The sequence below is a fragment of the Terrapene carolina genome, unplaced genomic scaffold (genome assembly GCF_002925995.2).
Source record: "Terrapene carolina triunguis isolate 2854851 unplaced genomic scaffold, T_m_triunguis-2.0 Scaffold42, whole genome shotgun sequence".
Taxonomy (NCBI): domain Eukaryota; kingdom Metazoa; phylum Chordata; order Testudines; family Emydidae; genus Terrapene; species Terrapene triunguis.
Window position 1 is genome coordinate 21,050,675 of NW_020664393.1, and position 21,307 is coordinate 21,071,981.

The 21,307-nt window shown below is 41.8% G+C and overlaps 1 protein-coding gene across 1 annotated transcript in view; it reads right to left on the reverse strand.

Moving 5' to 3' along the window:
- Positions 1-19,051, reverse strand: part of ZNF292 (zinc finger protein 292) — a 66,873-nt gene extending 47,822 nt beyond the window's left edge. The window contains exon 1 of the mRNA XM_024201821.1: positions 18,890-19,051. Within this exon, the coding sequence (XP_024057589.1) occupies positions 18,890-19,051 (162 nt within the window). The remainder of the gene's footprint in view (positions 1-18,889) is intronic.
- Positions 19,052-21,307: the final 2,256 nt, after the last annotated feature.

A 21,307-nucleotide genomic window follows, 5' to 3' on the forward strand; every position in this document is an offset into this window, starting at 1 on the left:
CTAAGCAGTGTACAAGCTACAACAAACATTTAAAAACGCTAACTCACGATGGTTTTGTAGACCTTTTCACCCCTGTTAAATAGAAACCCTGATGTAACCTTAACTGTGGTGGTGCTTTTGTCTCACTGTATCACATCAGGGCCAAGGGTAGAGATAGTGGTGTAAATTGGGGTTATTTGGTCAAAGGGTCCCTCTGACACAGCCTCCCTAATGAGGAGCCGATTTTAATGATCAAAGTGCTCTAATATCCACCTGTATAGAGAAATAGTCTTGAAAATGGTATGCCACAAGGGGAGCTAGTTTGTAATGAAAATTTGGGATCATTTGGTCAAGAGGTTCCCAGATATACAGCCATTTAAAGTGAGCTGCTTATAACTATCAGACTAATATAACTAATATACCTTTTTGGTGCAAAGCTACGGAAAATCTAAGACTCTGACCTTGATGAAATGTAAAGTATGGACTGTCCCCATGATCAGCTACTGAATAGCGCCAAGGATCAGTTTAGAAGTATTTCAAAAGTTATTGCACTCTAAAAGCTTTAGGATGTCAACTTATAGACAATTTGCAACGGTTAAGAGTTATTTCCTCAGGAACTTCTTGGTGAGTAATGCACTCAGACTCTGGCTTAGAGGACTAAGCATTGCCCCTTGAACACAAGGCCCAGGATCCCCCCAATGGGGATCACTGTGCAATTCTTTATATTGCAAACACATGTACTAATATGCTATAATGTGAACCAGACCTGAAACAAACACAAAGCCATGACTGTATGAAAGTAATTATTGTTCCTGTCACTGTAGAAAGTGTTCAAATTAGTCAATCATCACGGCTGAGCACTGCGACTAATCAGCATAACTGCACTGTCAATGCTATCTGTAAAGGAGGCTGACCAGGAGAAAAATTAGTACTGATAATGTGCTTACACCACAGAGGAAAAGACAACATCTTTGGAGCAAGTGTAAGCTATCTCCAAAATAGCAGTGAGATATTTACTTCAGAAGTATTGTCAGCCATGTAACTAAAATTGTTCTAAATCTGACATTTTCTTCACACCCTTCCCCCTCCAAGAAATTATAGCATTTCAAAAGGTGAAATTGACAGGTGTGAACCCTTGGTTTGTGTAGACTGGAAGAATTACCGTAGGAAGTTGTAATTTGTTTTCTGTGCTTATTTTTCCTGGATAAACATAAGTTGTTTTGACTGATGACATTACCCTGGAACCACACTTGCCAATGTCAACCTTATGCCAGTCCTTAGAATGGGCCTCTCTATTGGTATGTTTCCTGATGCTCAGCAATCTTTTCAACTTGCTGAGAGTCACGACAACTTGCTTTTCTTTGCTCACACTCAGTACCATTATTCAATAAGAGCATGATTACAATACCCAAATGCTGTCTTTAATCTTCCCTCTATTAATTAATGTTATTGTCCTTGATAATAGTTTTACGGTAAAAATCTGAATACGTATGTGGATTTTAGAGCGCTCTGAAATATCAGCTGTTAAAACCAGAAATTCTCTCAGGGTAAAACTTCCAGAAGACGCTCCCACAGAATGCAGCAAACTGCAACTAATGTACACAATACACATTCTCAGAAAGCTGCCAAGGAAAGGACTCAAGCTCACAGTACCTGGGTGCTGCTTGGTTTCAATAGCCACAGTATGTTATCTTGAACCACTCACTTTGATGTAAGGCTGCCTGCAAACATTCTGGCACACAACAAGGCCCCAGTCATGCTGCACGTACACAAATAAATGACACTCTGGCTTGTCATTTTGGCTGGATCCACACTGTAGACCCTGGACAACTTTTAAAATATTGCTTCCCTGAAGGCAGTGGATGACAGACATTAGCAGAGACCAATCCTCTGGGGGCAGATAGCAGTTTGAGGAGGATAAGAGCAATCGATCAAACCTCAGACCTATGCCCAAAATCCCCAAATTGTAGAACTATAAAATTTTGACATCAGCTTTTTTTTTTTTTTTTTAAATGGGGTTGTATCTTAGGAACCTCTTGCTCAGATGACCTCAAATTTGGACTGAGATCCACGAGGTACAGCAATTTTCAAAGCAATCCACGTTAGCATGTAGACTTTAGAGCACTTAGAAAAACTGGCTGTGAAACAGTAATTTAATCTCAACCTTAACTATAACATTGCTACCTCTCCTCTATCAGTGCACCCAGTATACTTTAAAGAGCATGCAAAGGAGATGTATTTCCACTTCTCTTTCTGGGGTACATATCTCAACCTTACACTTGAACAGTATGCTTCTCTCTACCACTTCAACTGAATCCCCTTTAATTTTATTTCCCTTTTTACCCTCATTTCCCACAGTACTGTACTCTAGCCCAAATGTGAAACGGACCAGTTCCATTCTGTTACTGCTATGCGGCCACACTATGTGCGGTGCTAATCATTTGATGCCTGGAATAGCTGAAAAGTAGAAGGAAGAAAGGAGAAGCAAAGATATTTAAAATTTAATATATGGAGATATACCTATCTCATAGAACTGGAAGGGACCCTGAAAGGTCATCGAGCCCAGCCCCCTGCCTTCACTAGCAGGACCAAGTACTGATTTTGCTCTAGATCCCCTAAGTGGCCCCCTCAAGGATTGAACTCACAGCCCTGGGTTTAGCAGGCCAATGCTCAAACCACTGAGCTATCCCTCCCCCCTGATTCTCTCTCCCTCCTGCCGCAACAGCCTCCATTAAACAGAGTAAGACAGCACTCAAATCCACTGCTCCTGCAATCCTTGCTAGGGATAAGGCTAATTAGGCCTGGTCGACACAAAAACTGCACCGCTTTAACAAAAAACCGTTACAATTTCCGGTGGCAAAAATGCAAAGGACTGGGCAAAAAGAAACCAGATTCTATGCTTATACTCTCACTGTCCACTGTCCAGCAGGAAGGGGTTTTGTGGAAGCAGCACAAGAAGTCTGATATTGGGAAGAAAGAAGAACACCTTGTAATTTGATTGACTGGCACTAAAAAGAAACAATACAGCTTATTTACCTACTCTTGAATAAAGATACATTTTAACTCCAATAAAAAAGGGCTTCAACATTTTGCAACCAACACAATTTGTTTTCTCAGGGCTGGTCCATACCACAGGCAGCTTACTCGACCTAATTATGTCACTGTTTACACTACAGCCTTCCTCCTGCCAATGGTAGTACCCTACTACACCAACAACTCCACCTCCACGAGAGGCACAAAGATTATATTGGTGTAGTTAGGGCCATGCACTGTCTGTGTAGACACTGTTTACTTACAATGGCTGTTGGATCTTGTCAATTTAATGGTGGGAGTCATGACAGAGTTTTATTTTTCATAGTGTCTTTCATAAAATTCACAGAACACTTAAGATTTGTGGAAGAAACTACAGGTAAAGACAGGGAAGCAAAGTCAATGAAAGTAATCATTAACTCCTCTCTCCTGGCTCTTTCCAGAAAATAAAGAATAGCAGTTCTCTAGCTTTGTTTGATGGTAATCCTCATAAATCTGTCCACCTGCCCTAGTTACTGTGCATATTCACTATCTAGGTTTTCATTTCAATAGTTCCAGAAGATATAACTGCAGACTAATGGTCTAGCTTCAAACATCTTAAAAAAAAAAAAAAAAAAAAAAAAAAAAAAATAAAAAAAAAAAGTGATCTCACTTTAATGCCTGGCAACTATTTAAATCAGTCACAAAATAAATTATCTCTGCAGAAGAGACCCAGGACTGCTATGGCAGATATGTTCCAGGTCATGATTGCAGTAACAGATTGCAAACATCCTTATGCAGTAACATAAGGATGTTTGTGCAGATGCTGTGCAACCAACCACCTGTCTCAAGAAAAAGATTAATGCTCATGACAGTTATTAAACAATTAATTCACAGCTAAAGTTTTAAATTCCACACAAAAGACTACACTGGCAACACTAAGGCTCTGATCCTGCAAATGCTTATACACAGCTCAACTTGAAGCAACGGGAAGAGTCCCATTCATGTTCATGTGTCTTACATAGTTATATCATCTTTTTCTGTAAGGGAGCATCCCACAACCATTAACATGTTTATCCTCACAACATCCCTTTATGGTGGTACTATTATCCCCATTTTTCAGATGGGGAACTAAGGCACAGGGAGACTAAAGGTATGTCTACACCTCAAATTAAAGTGCAACAGTAGCACAGGTAGGCTCACTGCACTAGTTTTCAGGGCCGGCTCCAGGCACCAGCATTCCAAGCAGGTGCTTGGGGCAGCAATCTGCAAGGGGTGGCACTCGGTGTGTTTTTGCCGCCCCAAGCAGCATGCTGAATTGCTACTGCGGACGGCGGGGGTACTCCGTGTGCCGTTAGGGCGGCATGCGTGTTTCCGTGGCGGCGGCAATTCAGAGACAGCTTCTATATTCAGCTGCCCGCGGCGGCAATTCGGTGGCTTCTGTCTTCCGGCTGAAGACAGAAGCTGCCGCCGAATCGCCGCTGCTGCGGAAACGCGCGTGCCGCCCTAACGGCACACGGACTGCCCCTGCCGTCCGCGGCAGCAATTCGGCGCGCTGCTTGGGGCGGCAAAAACAGTAGAGCCGGCCCTGCTAGTTTTAACATTGCTAGCGCAAGTAAAAATAGCAATAAAGACCTGGCAGCATGAGCTGACGCTGCAGCACTAGCTTACCAAGATATGACTCTGGTTATGACTCTGGTTGCTAGCCCATGCTGATGCCCATACTGCCACAGTTTCACTACTACTGTTATCCACTCCAGCTAGATTAAAACGAGCATAGGTATGCCCATCTGCATTACAATTACAATTTAGTTTGCAGTGGAAACATACCCTAAAAACTTGCTCATAGTCACATGGAATCTGTGGAAGAGCAAGGAACTGGGGTTTTGAAAGGGAATTTCAAATAGTATGGAAGCAGAAGTGGAAGAAAACAATTTTGGTATCAGGGCTGCTGTCATTCCCAGAGCAAGCATGTGGACTGGGGGGGAAATCATGGTAAAGACGAAGATGAGGAGAGGGAGGATTGAGTCTCTTGGTCTGTACATAGAAGGGAAGAGGCAAGATGTTAAATATTCCCATTTACGGGAAGTGAAATGGGGAAATGGCCTTTGAGCCAAACATTGTGGGTGGTTTGTGAGTTTACAGCACTTACTAGAAATGCACGATACAGAAGGTTGGTGGGTTTAAGAGAATTTCTAGTGTCTAGGTTGAGGCTGGTCGGGAATACAAGGCAGGAGTTTTGCTTCAATCCCCCTTTCTGAACTTGAGTGTCATAGCACTTGTTTTTTGTACCATTCATCTCCGACGTTGTTGAACAGAGTCATATTGCACTCTCTATTACTACTTAGGTGATCCAATTAGAGTTACTTCTTGAATCTAATCTTGCATGAAGTAGGACAAAGAAATTTTTCTGCATCCTCAAGAATTAACTATTCTAAGCAGCAATTTTTTAAAGCGTCGAGAACCTGCTTCCCTAAACCTCATAGTGTTGCGACATTCTCTCTGTTTAAAAATGAGTAGCTGAAGTCATGCATTGTTAGACTTAGGTGCTTCTGATCTCCTTAACTTTCAGTATCTTTGGAATCCATACCACTCCGACTGTAGGGATCTCTCGTCTCAAGTTTTCATCTCACTAGTCTTATTTCTTAATCTTCCCTTCTGTGTAGTTTGTAGCCAGCTGTTACAGTATCTCATTGATTTTTGAAATTCTACCATGTTTCAGAAATACCTATTATGTTAAATTCATCCACTGCCAATCTATTTCACATATTTTTGCTTGAGCATCTTGAATTGGTTTAGTTGAATTGTCAGTTTTCTTGGATGTGTTCCTATTTTTGTTTAACTCTACTCTAAAACCAAGTTTTTTTCTGGAGTTTTCCCATGATCTGAACCTTCCCATCTAGTTCAGTTGTAATTTCTCCTCTATCCTTTACTAGAGGAAGAGACTCTTTGTATTAGACACCAAGAAATGGTCCTTGTCTAACTATGAACTATAACCTATCAGCTTCCCCAACACTTAAATTTAAATAATCTCCCCTAATCTTGTCAGTTATCTGAATCTAGTTTATAACCTCTTCCATCAGCAAAAGATTCACCCAATTGTTAGTAATAAACATGGTCCATTTATTAACACATATAGCACCTTGATCTCTTGGGATCCAGGAGCCCTCTGTCACTGACTCACTCACTATGTAGCTTAGGCAAATCACTTTCTCTGTGTCTCAGTTCCTTCCTTTAAAAAGCAAATATATGTGACACAGGGATATTGTTATTTTGCAACATTCCATCAGTAGTTACAGTATGATGGTTGCATGGAAAGCAACATAAAAAAAGCATAATCTGAAGACAGTGAGGTTGTAAGGTAAGGTGTCACTAAAGGACATAATTGAGCCAGGAAACCTTTATTATGGTTGGTGATGTACAAGATGGAAAGAACCCAGCTTGAGGCTACAGCGTTGACAGTGAGAAGATGACAATTTCACTTGCAAGTTTTTAATCAATAAGAATGAACATGGAACCACTTTGGTTTTGTTTTTTTTATATTTGTAAAAAGAGGTCACTTTTCAGGATAACACCATACTTTAAAATCTCTGGCATATGGGAAGTTACATAGGGCATTTCAAAATTTTCCATGGAATATTCCCCCTTTTCCCCCTACAAGATTCTTTTGCTTCTCATCAGTTCAACCCTGCACATGCGCGCACACACTTCTACTGGTCTATGAGTTTGCATGGTGATACATTTCTTCTCTCCCCTTCCGGATGCTGCACCCTGTCATCACCAGATAACACAAAGCTTGTCTACACACAGCGCTGAGATCAGATAGTGACCACAAGAACTGAGAAGCCCTAATCTATTTTAATTTACTTTAATCATTAGGAACTCTAAATATATTTTTGAATTTACCAAACACTTTTGGGAAGTAGTATACTTGTTTTAAGATTTGTCTATTCGTCATACTCTCATGATTCTCTCCATCGCTTTGAAGCATAATGAGTCAAAAAAGTCCTCTTTGATTCCATTCTTAGATGACACTTTCCCCTCAAGCCCATATCATTCTTTTGATACTATAAGTACTACAAAGTGATTTTTACAAGAATTCAACTGCTGCCTGCAACATAGAGGACAGAACAGTGTTAAGTGCAGGGGTGGGTTTCTGAAAGGTTGAATGAATGTGGAGTGCTGCCTGTCACTGAAACATCTCACATAGGATAATTTTGTTCCAGTAAATTAAAGTTTTCATCATAGTAAATCCATTAGACCAACAATCAAAGATGACTTCATGCAGCCACACCTATTAGCAGTCATGGAAGCAGCTCTGCCAGAAGCTTTTGGCATTAAATGAATCTTCCTATGAGGGCAAGAGACTGTGCCAAGCCCAGATTGACCGATTTAAATAATCAAGCAAGACTAACCACTAATGCTAACAAAGAAATGGTTCTCCCGACTGACAAGGAATTGTCACTCTCACACACAGGGAATCCATCAAACCAGAAATATAACTTCTAGGACACAGAGTTGTGGGGACAGAGAGAAGAGAATGAGAAGAAATGAAGAGACTGCAGAACCTAGTGACGAGAACCTACATCCACAAACAAGACACTGAGTTAAAAATGCCTTAGGAAAGAAGTGGAGGAATCATAGAATTGTAGGACTGGAAGGGACCTCGAGAAGCCATCTAGTTCAGTCCCCTGCACTCAAGGCAGGGGTAAGTATTAGCTAGATCATCCCTGATCACTGGTTGTCTAACCTGCTCTTAAAGATCTCCAATGATGGAGATTCCACAACCTCCTTAGGCAATTTATTGCCATGTTTAAACACCCTGATAGTTGGGAAGTTTTTCCTAATGTCCCACGTAAACTGTCCTTGCTGCAATTTAAGCCCATTGCTTCTTGTCCGATCCTCAGAAGTTAAAGAGAACAATTTTTCCTCCCTTCTCCTTGTAGCAACATTCTATGTTCTTGAAAACTGTTATCATGCCCCCCATCCCAATCTTCTTTTCTCCAGACTAAACCATTATTTTCAATCTTCCTTTATACGTCATGTTTTCTAGACCTTTAATCATCTTTGGCTGCTCTCCTCTAGACTTTCTCCAATTGTTCACATCTTTCCTGAAATGTGGTGCCCTTAAATGGACACTATTCTCCAGTTGAAGCCTAAACAGGGTGGAGTAGAGTGGAAAAACTACTTCTCATGTCAGGGACAGGCAACCTATGGCACGGGTGCCGAAGGCGGCAGGCGAGCTGATTTTCAGTGGCACTCACACTGCCCAGGTCCTGGCCACCGGTCCGGGGGGCTCTGCATTTTAATTTAATTTTAAATGAAGCTTCTTAAACATTTAAAAAACCGTATTTACTTTACATACAACAATAGTTTAGTTATATATTATAGACTTATAGAAAGAGACCTTCTAAAAACGTTAAAATGTATTACTGGCATGCGAAACCTTAAATTAGAGTGAATAAATGAAGACTCCGCACACCACTTCTGAAAGGTTGCCAACCTCTGTTTCATGTCTTGCTTACAACACTCCTGCTAATACATTCCAGAATGATATTCGTTTTTTTTTTTTTTTTTTTTTTTTGGGCAACAGTGTTACTCTTGATTCATATTTAGCTTGTGATCCACTATGACCTTCAGATACCTTTCTGCAGTACTCCTTCCTAGCCAGTCATTTCCCATTTTGTATGTGTGCAAGTGATTCTTCCTTCCTAAGTGGAGTACTTTGCATTTGTCCTATTGAATTTCATCCTATATACTTTAGACCATTTCTCCAGTTTGTCCAGATCATTTAGAATTTTAATTCTATCCTCCAAAGCACTTGCAACCCCTCCCAGCTTGATATCTCCCACAAACTTTATAAGTGTACTCTTCATCAATGATTTAGATAATGGCATAAAGATACTGAAAAGAACCAGACCCAGAACTGATCTCTGCGGGACCCCACTCAATATGCCCTTCCAGCTTGACTGAGAACCACTGGTAAGTACTTTCTGGAAACATTTTCCCAACCAGTTATGCACCTACCTTATAGGTAGCTCCATCTAGGTTGCATTTCCCTAGTTTGTTTATGAGAAGGTCATGCGAGACAGTATCAAAAACCATACTAAAGTCAAGATATACCATATCTACCACTTACCCCCCATCCATCAGGCTTGTTACCCTGTCAAATAAAGCCATTAGGTTGGTTTGACATGATTTGTTCTTGACAAATCCATGCTGACTGGTACTTATCACCTTATTATCTTCTAAGTGTTTGCAAACTGATTGCTTAATTATTTGCTCCATTATCTTTCCAGGTACTGAAGTTAAGCTGACTGGTTAGTATTTCCCCAGGTTGTTCTTATATCCTTTTTTAATAGTTTGTCACTATATTTGCCCTTTTTCAGTCCTCTGGAATCTCTCCCATCTTCCATGACTTTTCAAAGATAATTGCTAATGGCTCAGCTATCTCCTCAGTCAACTCCTTGAGCATCCTAGGATGTATTTCATCAGGTCCTATTTACTTGAAAGACATCTAACTTGTCTAAGTAATTTTTAAACTTGTTCTTGCTCTATTTTAGCCTCTGATCCTATACCTCATTTTCACTGGCATTCACTATGTTAGACATCTAATTGCTATAAACCTTTTTGGTGAAAACAAACAAAAAGGTCATTACCCAAATTCTCTGCCCATTTACCACACAGTGCTCTATTTTCTTTGCCCATGAAGCTGAAATGGATCTTGAGTAAGACTGCAGTAGTAAATTTTACCTGATTTCCTGTATGCTCCAATAACAATGGCTCAGACCAATCTTAATAGGATAGCATTTTGTGTCTCGTTGTCTTTTTACTTTTCTGCATATGCTGCAAATATATGTTTCTAAATGCTTTTGTTCTGCCAAGTAATGTCTGATAATTAGGGCGGTCAATTAATCGCAGTTAACCCACACGATTAACTCAAAAAAATTAATTGCAATTAATCGCAGTTTTAATCACACTGTTAAACAAAGGAATACCAATTGAAATTAAATATTTTTGGATGTTTTTCTACATTTTCATATATATTGTGTTGTGTGTTGTAACTGAAATCAAAGTGTACAGTAACTCCTCACTTAAAGTCATCCTGGTTAACGTTGTTTCATTGCTGATCAATTAGGGAACAGGCTTGTTAAAAGTTGTGCAATGCTCCCTTATAACGTTGTTTGGCAGCCGCCTGCTTTGTCCACTGCTTGCAGGAAGAGTAGCCCGTTGAAGCTAGCTCGTGGGGGCTTGGAACCAGGGTGGACCGGCAGCCCCCCCCCCCCCCCCGCATCAGCTCCCTGCTCCCCTAAGTTTTGTAGCCGGCATTGCAAGGTATTTACGTGCCAGATATGCTAAACATTCGTATGCCCTTTCATGCTTCGGCCACCATTCCAGAGGACATGCTTCCATGCTGATGATGCGCATTAAAAAAAAAAAAAAAAGGCATTAAAATTACATTAGTCACTGGGGGAGAACGACATGTCTCCTTGCTGTTTTACCTGCATTTTGCCATGTATTTCATGCGTCAGTCTGCACTGCTTTGGATTGTTATCGAGCAGAACCCATCATCAGCATGGATGCTTGTCCCCTGGAATAGTGGTTGAAGCATGAAGGGACATCTGAATCTTTAGCGCATCTGGCACGTAAATATCTTGCAATGCGGGCTAAAAAAGTGCCATGCAAATGCCTGTTCTCACTTTCAGGTGACATTGCAAATAAGTGGGCAGCATTATCTCCCGTAAATGTAAAAAAAACTTGTTTTTCCGAGCGATTGGCTGAACAAGAAGTAGGACTGAGTGGACTTGCAGACTCTAAAATTTTTACAGTTTTATTTTTGAAGGCAGTTTTTTTTAAGCATAATTCTACATTTGTAAGTTCAACTTTCATGATAAAGAGATTGCACTATAGTACTTGTATTAGGTGAATTGAAAAATATTATTCTTGTTTTTTTACAGTGCAAATACTTGTAATTAAAATAAATATAAAGTGAGCACTGTACACTTTGTATTCTGTGTTGTAATTGAAATCAATATATTTGAAAAGGTAGAAAACATCCAAAAATATTTAAATAATATCGGTATTCTATTATTGTTTAACAGCACAATTAAAGGCGATTAATTTTTTTAATTGTGCAATCGCAATTTTTTTAATTGCTTGACAGCCCTACTGATAATTCCTCTCACATTCAGACAATGTATTTTGAACACTTAGGGTCAGAGCGCTTCAGAAATAAAGGTGTTAAGGAGAGGTCTTTATTAATGTGATAAGAGAAGAAAACTTGAAGAGGAGTTTGGATAGAGTCTGACCACTTTGTGAGGAAACAAAAAGCCACATAACGGTTCTTTGATGGATAGTGTATTAACTTCAACTAAAAACGTAACAGGGAAATGGTAGACATTGGTTCAAAGGTTGGTTCCACTAAAGTCAAGTTCTAGCTGCTAACTAGGACTTCAGTTTGCAGATGGAGTTTGACCACTGTTTTAGGTTATGTCTACATTAGAGACCTTACAACAACACAGCTATGCCACTGTCAAGAACATAGACTCCAAGGAAGCGAGCTGACATCTTTAAGAGTCAGACGAACAAAAAGCTTACAAGGCATTATCACAGAAATATTCTGATTCCATCCAGCTTGATTTTTTAGGCTACCTGATCAGGAAGGGGGAAGGAATGCACTAGGTGGTCACAACATTTAAATGTTAATGTATGTTTTCCATGCTTTCTTTTCCCATAATCTGACATGTAAAAATCTGGTTATTTATTGTTGATTGAGGCAAATTGATCTGTGCTCATTTGCTGATTCTCTTCCCACTCTTGAGGGAAAACGCATGTTGACTGCCACCGGACTGAAATGTTGAGTTTGCCCTATATGTAAACAGCTATTATTTATTTGTATTGCAATGGTGCTCAGAAGTTCCAATCAAAATCAGGGCCACAGTGTGCTAGATACTGTATAAAACACAGTCTTTACCCAAAGAATTTACAGTTTACCAAGAACTTCCGTTGTTCTGCCCATTTTCAGAGAGACAGCTTTTGTTTCAAGATCTGTGCTTCGAGTATTCTACCTCAACCTCAATTTATGTAGACTATTGTTGTCCAACTGTCTCACCTTCTTGAGTTTTCAATTAGTTTAACCAAGATATTGTTTTCCCAGATAGCTCTAAATTTCAAACAGTTCACTTTCATCCTCCTTTCTGGGGCAGACCATTTCCCCTGATAGGTTTGTGTGGGCTATCTGTGCTCCCCAGTCTGTCACACGGGCATCCATGAATGTTTACACCACTGATACCAGTCTGAGGAATCGTGATGTTATAATATATGGACTCCTATAGGTGATCCCTGTTTCACAGAAGCAATGCTTGGATGTTTCATGTAGAATTGGAGTGCTTGATTCCCCCCCGCCCAAGAAAGAGCAGTGCAGCAGAACTGAACTTTTGTTTGTACGGAGAGGCAGAATACTGAGGAGGATGGGAAGAGAATGCTATCAGTTAGGCATTGGGCACTAGCCAAAAAGGTTATTTGGATTGTTCTGGCCCAGATGTGAAATGTTATTTTAGTCTGTTCCTGGTGGATAAGTTTGCAAATAACTGGAAAACAATGCCAGTAAGCCACACAAAATCTACCTGGCATAAGGAAGATCAGATGGAGGTCAAGTGCAAGTCTTGCCTTAGTATGGCATAGCATATTTAGATAAATGTATAGCTTATGTAAGAAATGTATGGATAAACTATTAGGTATAGCAAAACTTGAGGATACTTTTTGTGAATGCTGACATATATACATTTGAACAACAAATCGCCATTAAGGGCAGAAACAGATTTGATAGCATAATGGAAAGACATTAAAGTATGATTAGAATAGCAACTTAATGGGGGTCTTTTTTAGTTATGGTCAGCAGCATGTTCTTACTTAACAAATCTTGCTCCGTGTGTGTGTAGTTATTCCAAGTCACATTTGTTTACTTTAATAATTCAAGTCTTTATTACTAATAATATTGTAGTACTGCCTAGTGGTCCCAATCAGGGACCAGTTCCAAAAGAGCATGTTAAACATTATTGTTAGTGTGAACAAGGCCAGTAATATTTAAGGTCATGCTAGCTGGCTGTGGTTAACCCTGACCAGCTAACATGTTTTTCTAACCTGATGCATTTTCCCAGTATAATCAAGATCTAACCTAGATTTGTAAATCCTTGGGACAGGGATGCTCTGTTATGGGTTTATACAGTACCTAGCACAGTGGGTTCCCAGTCCCTGACCGAGACCTCGAGGCACAACTGTAGTCTACTAATATCTAAAGTTATTGTTTTAAAGCAGGGGTAGGCAACCTATGGCACGTGTGCCGAAGGCGGCACGCAAGCTGATTTTCAGTGGCACTCACACTGCCCGGGTCCTGGCCACCAGTCCGGGGGGCTCTGCATTTTAATTTAATTTTAAATTAAGCTTCTTAAACATTTTAAAAACCGTATTTACTTTACTTACAACAATAGTTTAGTTATATATTATAGACTTATAGAAAGAGACCTTCTAAAAACGTTAAAATGTATTACTGGCACGTGAAACCTTAAATTAGAGTGAATAAATGAAGACTCGGCACACCACTTCTGAAAGGTTGCCGACCCCTGTTTTAAAGCAAGCAGATATGACTCAAAATACACAGAGGGAGCAGATATGTTGGAAAAGCACATTATATTAACAGGTCTTTTTCTGACTAACTATACTTAAAAAACCTCATTCACTGGCTCTTCTAATCCTACTTTAATGATTTTGCAACTATGCTATCAACGCCAGGGAGCCTCTCAGGGTAATCACAACTAGCTAACTTTACAAAAAATGATTGTTCTTGTCCACACTAAAGAGAAAATCATTAGCATTTTACTAGTTATATGTTTTTGGTTAATGTTTTCTAAAAATGCATTTTCCCAATATAAACAAAGCCACTGACACAAGACACAATAGGTAGACGGGATAAAAAGATGTGGGTATGCAGCAAGTTTTCAGAGACTGACTATACACAATTTAGCTCCCTATTTGCTGAGCTGTTAACAGCTGGCAATGTTCTGTAGGCAGAGCAGCAGAAGAGACTCTTACAAGAGATCTGAAGGAGCTTTATACCACACAAAAGGGGCAACATAAGCGAAATAAGGTGTAGGAGAAGTATGAGATTAAGGCTGGCTATTAGTAGAGTGAAGGCAATAAAAAGCCTGATAGGTAGAGTGTAGCTAAACAGCGAAGGACATTAAAAGTAAGGACAAGAAATTTATATCTGATGCAGTAGGAAGGAATCAGCAGATGGATGAGAGGAGGAAGGTGTCACAAAGCAAACAGTTGGAAGAGAGGATATGGCAGCCCTATTTTCAACTGACTTAATGGCTGTAAGGTTACAGTAGTCAATGCCTAAGAGGAGGAGATTATAGTAGTTATTATGCAATACGTAAAGGTTTGGCTTAGAGCTCTGGCAGTCTGGTCAGTGCTGTATTGGCTCTACACCGTTACAGGAGAGTGAGTTGAATTTTTTTAAACTAAGTATTATTAAAATTATCAAATCAAAGTTTTAAAATATTAATCAGTGGCAAGGAGGACAGTTTCTCTGGAGAGTTGTCCATTTTAAACCATCAGTTACTTCAGAATCTTTTTCATTAAAAAATAAGTACTTGGTCCTGCTGGTGAAGGCAGGGGGCTGGACTTGATGACCTTTCAAGGTCCCTTCCAGTTCTATGAGATAGGTATAAATACACTTCTTGTCATTGAAGATAACCTTCAAAAAAGTGAACCAATACAGATCTGTCTTCCTGAGTCTGCATACAGATCACTCTAGGGCCAGTGGTTCCCAAACTGGGGTTCGTGAACCCCTGGGGGTTCATGAAATGATACAGGGGGTTCTCGGAAAAAAATTCCCTAATGGCAGACAGAGCTGTCCCTAGGGACCGCGGACAGCACGAGGACAGCAGCCCGGAGCCCCTGGACTTCCAAGAGCTAAGCAGATCAAAGCAAGCCTTTCTATCACATTGAGGAGATTTAAACTTCAAGACTTCTTATAAGAAATGGAAAGGGAGATGGATTTTTTAAAATTAAATAGACAGTATTGTTTTTAAAATTATTATGAAGAACAAATTTAAGCTTTGTTGTAATGTGCATTGTTTGCCTAGACTGCTCAAGACCTGAATGCTTGTGTAGGAGGAACTCTGAGTTGGCTTCTTAAATACCTTCAAGCTGTTTCATATCTGATGCTCCTTGATGAAACATAGGAGCCTGGTCTTATAACAGGCTTATTCAAAGCGATACAAGCTACGAAAGTGAGATCTTGGAAGATTATTGCTGTTTTCATAATGTAATAAAAATACTGTAATGATAAATAATTATAATAATAATAAATAGTGTGTAAATAAGCATGTCATAAAAACAAATGTCCAAGATCACTGCTTTTATAATTTGTATTCAGGCAAACGAGAAAATCCCTGGAAATATTCATTTTTAGGAGGGGGTTTGCGACACTTGACATTTTAGTGAAAGGGGTTCACGGGTTGTTAAAGTTTGGGAACCACTGCTCTAGGGCCTCTGCTGCTGGTCATAGCTTTACCAAACTGCTTGAGTAGTTTGCTTAGTGTAAGTGACAAGGGACTAGTCACTTTCACTACTAATATTCAGACCCTGCAGGCAGCAGTGAGAGGACAAGATCTTGTCAGTATAACTTTCCTGGTGCTTGTGAAGTGTATGACCAGCAACAGATGCATACACTGTAGCTGGAAGTAGATCCAACTAGAGAATAAAATAAGCATATTTATATGGATGAAAACATTTACAGTTTCATTTCATAAAAAGAGCATAAGTCAGCCTCTAATTGTCAAAGATTAGAAAAATCTTCCCTGTAGCCTGGTTGTTCCATAAGTTTTCTTACACCTTCTTCTAAATAACCTGGCACTGGCTACTGACAGACACATATTGGACTAGAAGGACCACTGGCCTGATGTGATATGGCAATTCCTATGTTCCTAAAAGGAGAAGCTGGAGAAGTAGAAACAGCTTTCCTATCCATCAACCCACAGGCTCAGAGAGAGATGTTTAAATTTGAAGCCCCTCAAGTAACTACTAGCCAGAGACAGACATGAAAGATGGAGCCCGTGAGCCATAGGCAGAGGCAGTAACTTGGTAGGTAACCCAGTACACCCCCTCTTCTCAGAAACTGTGGTTACAGTTGGACTTCCACATGTAACAGCCTGTTGAGACTAGGCCTCTGGCTATGAGGTTTAGTTCTTAGAAAGCAAATACCTAGTCTGTCTTTCAAGTCCATTACTAAATCTTGATTTCAGTATCTTTGTTACAGGTGATTATTCAGAAGCCAAAGAAATACAGCATATCTTTTAGACACTGAGTTGCAATTAAGAAAGTCACTTTACATGCAATTTGAACAAATGTTGATATGGAATCAATGAGAGTAAAACTGAATCCCATTACACCAGCTGTACTGTGATAGTATAAAGTAACTGCACTTTTCTGGGAACTATGCAGAATAATAAGGTACAGCCTAATATCCCATGTATGTTTTTCTAAGAATGATTAAAACGTGTAAAGTCTATGCAACAATGAAAATTGAATACACAAAAATGTTTACCTTACATGTATAATGAAAACTGTATGAAACTACAACAAAACTGAATTTACACTTTGTTTCACTCTTACAGGATAAGTAAACAACTCTGGAATAAAGCTATCCTATTTTTAGGGAACAAGCAAACGTATTTTTAAGACTTACGACACCTGAACGGTGTATACCAGAATGGAATTTTAAAATTAGCTAAGGGATTAGCTAATCAACTTCTACTGAAGTTAACACAACTTGAGTGGCTAAATCCCTTATTCGGCTTGGAACTTCAGAATCTACTGATGAACTAATGCACATTTTATAGCTATACTTTACTCTAAGAAGCGTAAAGGTACATTTATTTCTCAAGTGGTGTTCTAACACCTACAATTTCTTAAGCTTGTTATAGTTCATCACAATTAGTGCTACCCGCCTCATAAAGACTGACATTATCTATGCATCTGTTCAACTCTGCCTGGTTGTTCAAATTCAACTGTTGCTATCTAACAAAACACAACAAAAGTTTTCATATTATAGTTTTTAATCTTGACATTCTCTTGCATTTTCCATGCGTAGTAAATTGTACTGTGATAGCCAATACATTTCTTCAGCACTGCTTTTCAGACTTTGCATAGAATTAAGGTTGCAAGTTTTGAATATGCAGTCAAATTTTCTAATTTTTTTGCATATACAAATAACACACTATCTTTAAAAATCAAGGTAGAAGTTGTCTTTGAAGTACCACTAAAAATATGGATTCCATGGGGAGACTTCCAGTGATGTAGACTTTCTACAGCAGCATTAACAACCACTGTCACCCAATGTATATAGCCAAACTTACAATTTGAACCATAACCATTACTATGAAGAAACTCCATAACAGAGAGCACTACACATTTAGGCATCAGCAAGATTGTGGGCACTACATGTTTAGGGTTCAAGAGTAGATAAAGAGATAGGAAATGTATTGCTTAGCTGGTGAAAAGCTATGTTACAGATTTAAAAAACAAAATCTATTTGTTTCTTTGGCACTTACAAAGACTTCAGTATCTTCGAATTTAGTTGTTTAAAGTAACATTGAATCATAGTGCTTTTCACTCACTGGCATTATGAATCTGATCCATGCCCTCTGTAGGGCCATCACAACTGACGCAACCTTTTAGTAGTAGGAGCAGTTAACTTTAAAATATCTCTCTTTATATCTTCCAGTGATACCTGATATTAAGATGTTAAAAAGAGTAGGGGAAAAAAAGCAAAGAAAACACGTGGAATTTTTGCAGGGCAGAGGAGACCTAGTTTAGGAATTTACACACACTATGGTGGATGGGGCCGTGTATGTAAAAAGCTCTCGCTGGAACTGGAAGTTCTTTATCCTGCAAGAATTCTGCAGACAAGTATTTTTTGTAGGTTTCTGGTGTTTAACAGTTTAGAAACATTTTATTGTTTAGCTGAACAAACATTTTTTACTCCTTAGTTGAGAAGGGACAGAAGAAAAGTGAACTATTCAGTATGATTTACGTTGTCTTACAGGAGAAGATAGGAGGCTATTATAACTGTAGAGTTATGCCACGGGAAATGCTTTTCCTGCACCAATTCGATAGCGATGGTGATACTGACAACGGGGCTCCGACAGTCCCCCAGCCCGTCACTGCAAACTGATTCCGTTGGGCGTGAGGAAGGAGAAGAGCAGCGCAGCCCCCTCGCCTCACAGGAGGCCGAGCGCACCCTTCTCCCCTCGGGCGGGGCAGACCCAGCGGCGGCGGACAATAACGGAAGCCCCAGGGCGGTGCCGGACTCTCCGCACGGCCGCCCCGCACTCCGGAGCGCGCGCGGAGTGTAAACAGGGCCGCTGAACGGAATTTCAGCTCCACCCCCAGGCTCGCGAGCCCTGCCCGGGGGAGGGGGGGCCCTCACCGCCCTACTCCCAGGGCCGCTAGCGCCGCCGCCAGGAACAAAGGCCCTTCAGAGCCGAGGCGACACCAGCCCGCAAAGCACAACAAAGGGGCCCAGAGACCGCGAGACGCGGGCAGGCGAGGGGAGGGATTACGGGCCGGGAGCAGCTCCCAGCGCGGGGGGCGGGCCGCCTAATCCGAGCCTACAATGAGCGGCAGCCTCCGCGCTGCACCATGGCCCCGGCCCGCGCCAGCCGGGGCCAACCAACTCTGAGCGGGACTAACCGCCGCCGAGCTGCTGCTTCCTCCCGCGCGCGGCGGGGGCGGCGCTGCTCCCGCCCCCCGCTCGCGCGCTCTCGCTCACACACACACACACACACACACACACACACACGAAGGGGGGGGAGAGGGCGGGAGGCGGCCTGACCTGGCACAGCTGCTGACAGTACTCGGTGGCCGCCTCCACGGCCGGCTCCACGCTCTCCCGGAGCCCGCTCTCCAGCTCCAGCAGCCGCTCCCGCAGGCGCTGCAGCTCCAGAAGGCCGCCGCCGAGGTTACCGCTCTCCTGCTCGGCCTCCTCATCCGCCATCTTCGCACCCCGCTCCGTCGCGTACGCAACCCCCCTCCCTCGTCCCCGTCCTTCGCCGCTCAGGTCACGTGATTACACAATGCCACGTTCCGGGGAGGGGTCACGTGCGGAGGAGAGGCGGGAGCGCGCGCTCCCTCGCCCACTGCCGAAGGCTTTGGTTGGGAGGAGTGGCCATTGTGTCACATGACGCGATGGCGCGCGCCCATGGGACAGGAGCTGCGTCGCCGCCACGTGATCCTTCTCCGATGGCCTTTTGGCGGCAAATAGAGAGGACGAAGCTCAGTCTTGTCTGGTTGCCTTTTCAGTGCCCTGGGTCACGTGACGTGCTGGTGGGCAGGCGGGTAGGAGCCTGGCGCTGATCTAGGCTGCTGTGGAGCCTCCCTCCCGTTTCAGAGCAGCTTGGCCTAGAGGGCGGGAGTCAGAGGGGCCAGGAAACCTCATTGCCATTCCTGGCACCACTGCCGTGTGGGAGGCATAAAACAAATGAAGCTGGACTCACGGGCTCCCTGGCTCTGAATGGCTGCCTCCCCCCAGGCTCCACAGCGAAGGGCAGGAAAGGGAGGCCGATGAGATTTCTTTGCAGCCTGTCAAGACAACCCCCATCTGTCTATTCTTCCTTTGTTCTAGGGTGCTCAATAACCGATTTCTTTGCAGTCTCCCTAAACAGGCTTCATCATGGTCTTTCTATTCTATTCTGCTACTTATGCTGTCTTCACCAATGTGGTCAGGGCCGGCTCCAGGCACCAGCCTGGCAAGCAGGTGCTTGGGGCGGCCGGTCTGGAGAGGGGCGGCACGTCCAGCTATTCGGTAGCAATTCAGCAGACGGTCCCTCACTCCCGCTCGGAGCGAAGGACCTCCTGCCGAATTGCCGCCGCAGATCACGATCGCGGCTTTTTTTTTTTTTTTTTTTTTGGGCTGCTTGGGGCGGCCAAAACCCTGGAGCCGGCCGTGAGTGTGGTAACTGAGCACCCTCCGAACTGCGCTGGGTGACATGACTAACTTTTGTTATGTGTGACTCTCTTTTCTGTCCACTGGGGAGAATTTTGTGGGTTTATTTTAAATATTTTGTATTTATCTAGTTTATCACTGCTGTGTTATATGTGTTTTATTATTGAAGGCGAAAAACACACATCTTACTTAGAACAGCCCTGTGAGTTGGTTGTTATATCCTGTGGAAGTTCATTCCACAGCCTTGAGTCAGCTCCCAAAAAAGTACCATCTCCTGCATCAATGAGCATTACCATTATGGTGATCAGCTCCAGTGTGCCTTAGAAGTGGAGTTGTTGACCACAGTTCTCATCTCAGGAGATCTTTTAGGTATCCTGGCTCCAGCCCATTAAGTACCTTGAAGATAAGGACTGAGACCTTGAATTTGACTTGATATCCTATGGGAAGCCAGTATAAAGAGGCAAGGGCAGGGTTAATTTTCTCCTACTAATCCATGCTGCGGAGGAGATGTGCTGCTGTGTTGGAGTTTCCTAAGAGCTGATGGCTTTGTGTCTGTGGATGTTGCATTTGTGTAGTTCATTCAGGAGGTGATGAAGGTGTGTATTACTGAAGTCTGGTCACCATCTGTCAGGAAGTGATGAAACCTACTATCCAACCAGAGATGGTAGGGATGGTGTTACTCACAGGTGCTGCTATTTGTCAGCAAGGAATTCAGGAACACACCTAAACTGTGGATAGATTTAACCAATTATGGGTATGTATTTTCAACCCAAGGAGACTGCTCTGTATCTACAAGCCCCTCAAAGTGTTTCCCTATGCTCACCAAGCTGTTGTTCACTCATGGGCTGATCTTGGCCAAGCACTGTGCCAGTTTGGCGACAGTTCTGTTATCATGTGCAATGAAAGAAAAATAGAGTTACAGTATGTGTCCTTTGCCCATTGTTGGCATTTGAGTCTGTGTTGTCTTACCAATTCTCCTTAGTAGCTGCAGGTACATATTGATTAGGATCAGAAAGAAAATTGATCCTTGTGGGACTGCACAAATGATGGGTTTGGAGGTGGAGACTTTCACAGTGGCAGCACTGAAAAGGCAAGATTGTAGAGGTAGACCTGAGAGCCTAGAAAATTCCATGAAAGCCTCAGTCCCTGGCCAAACTTTTCATGTTAGACGGGTATGTCTCCAGCTTCACAGAACAGGCAAACATCCTGTCCACCACTCTAGGGCCCGATTCCTTTTAAGTCTTCCATTTCTCTATTTATTTTATTTCTAAATGAAAAACCCACTTCTCACTGTCTTCTACCATATTC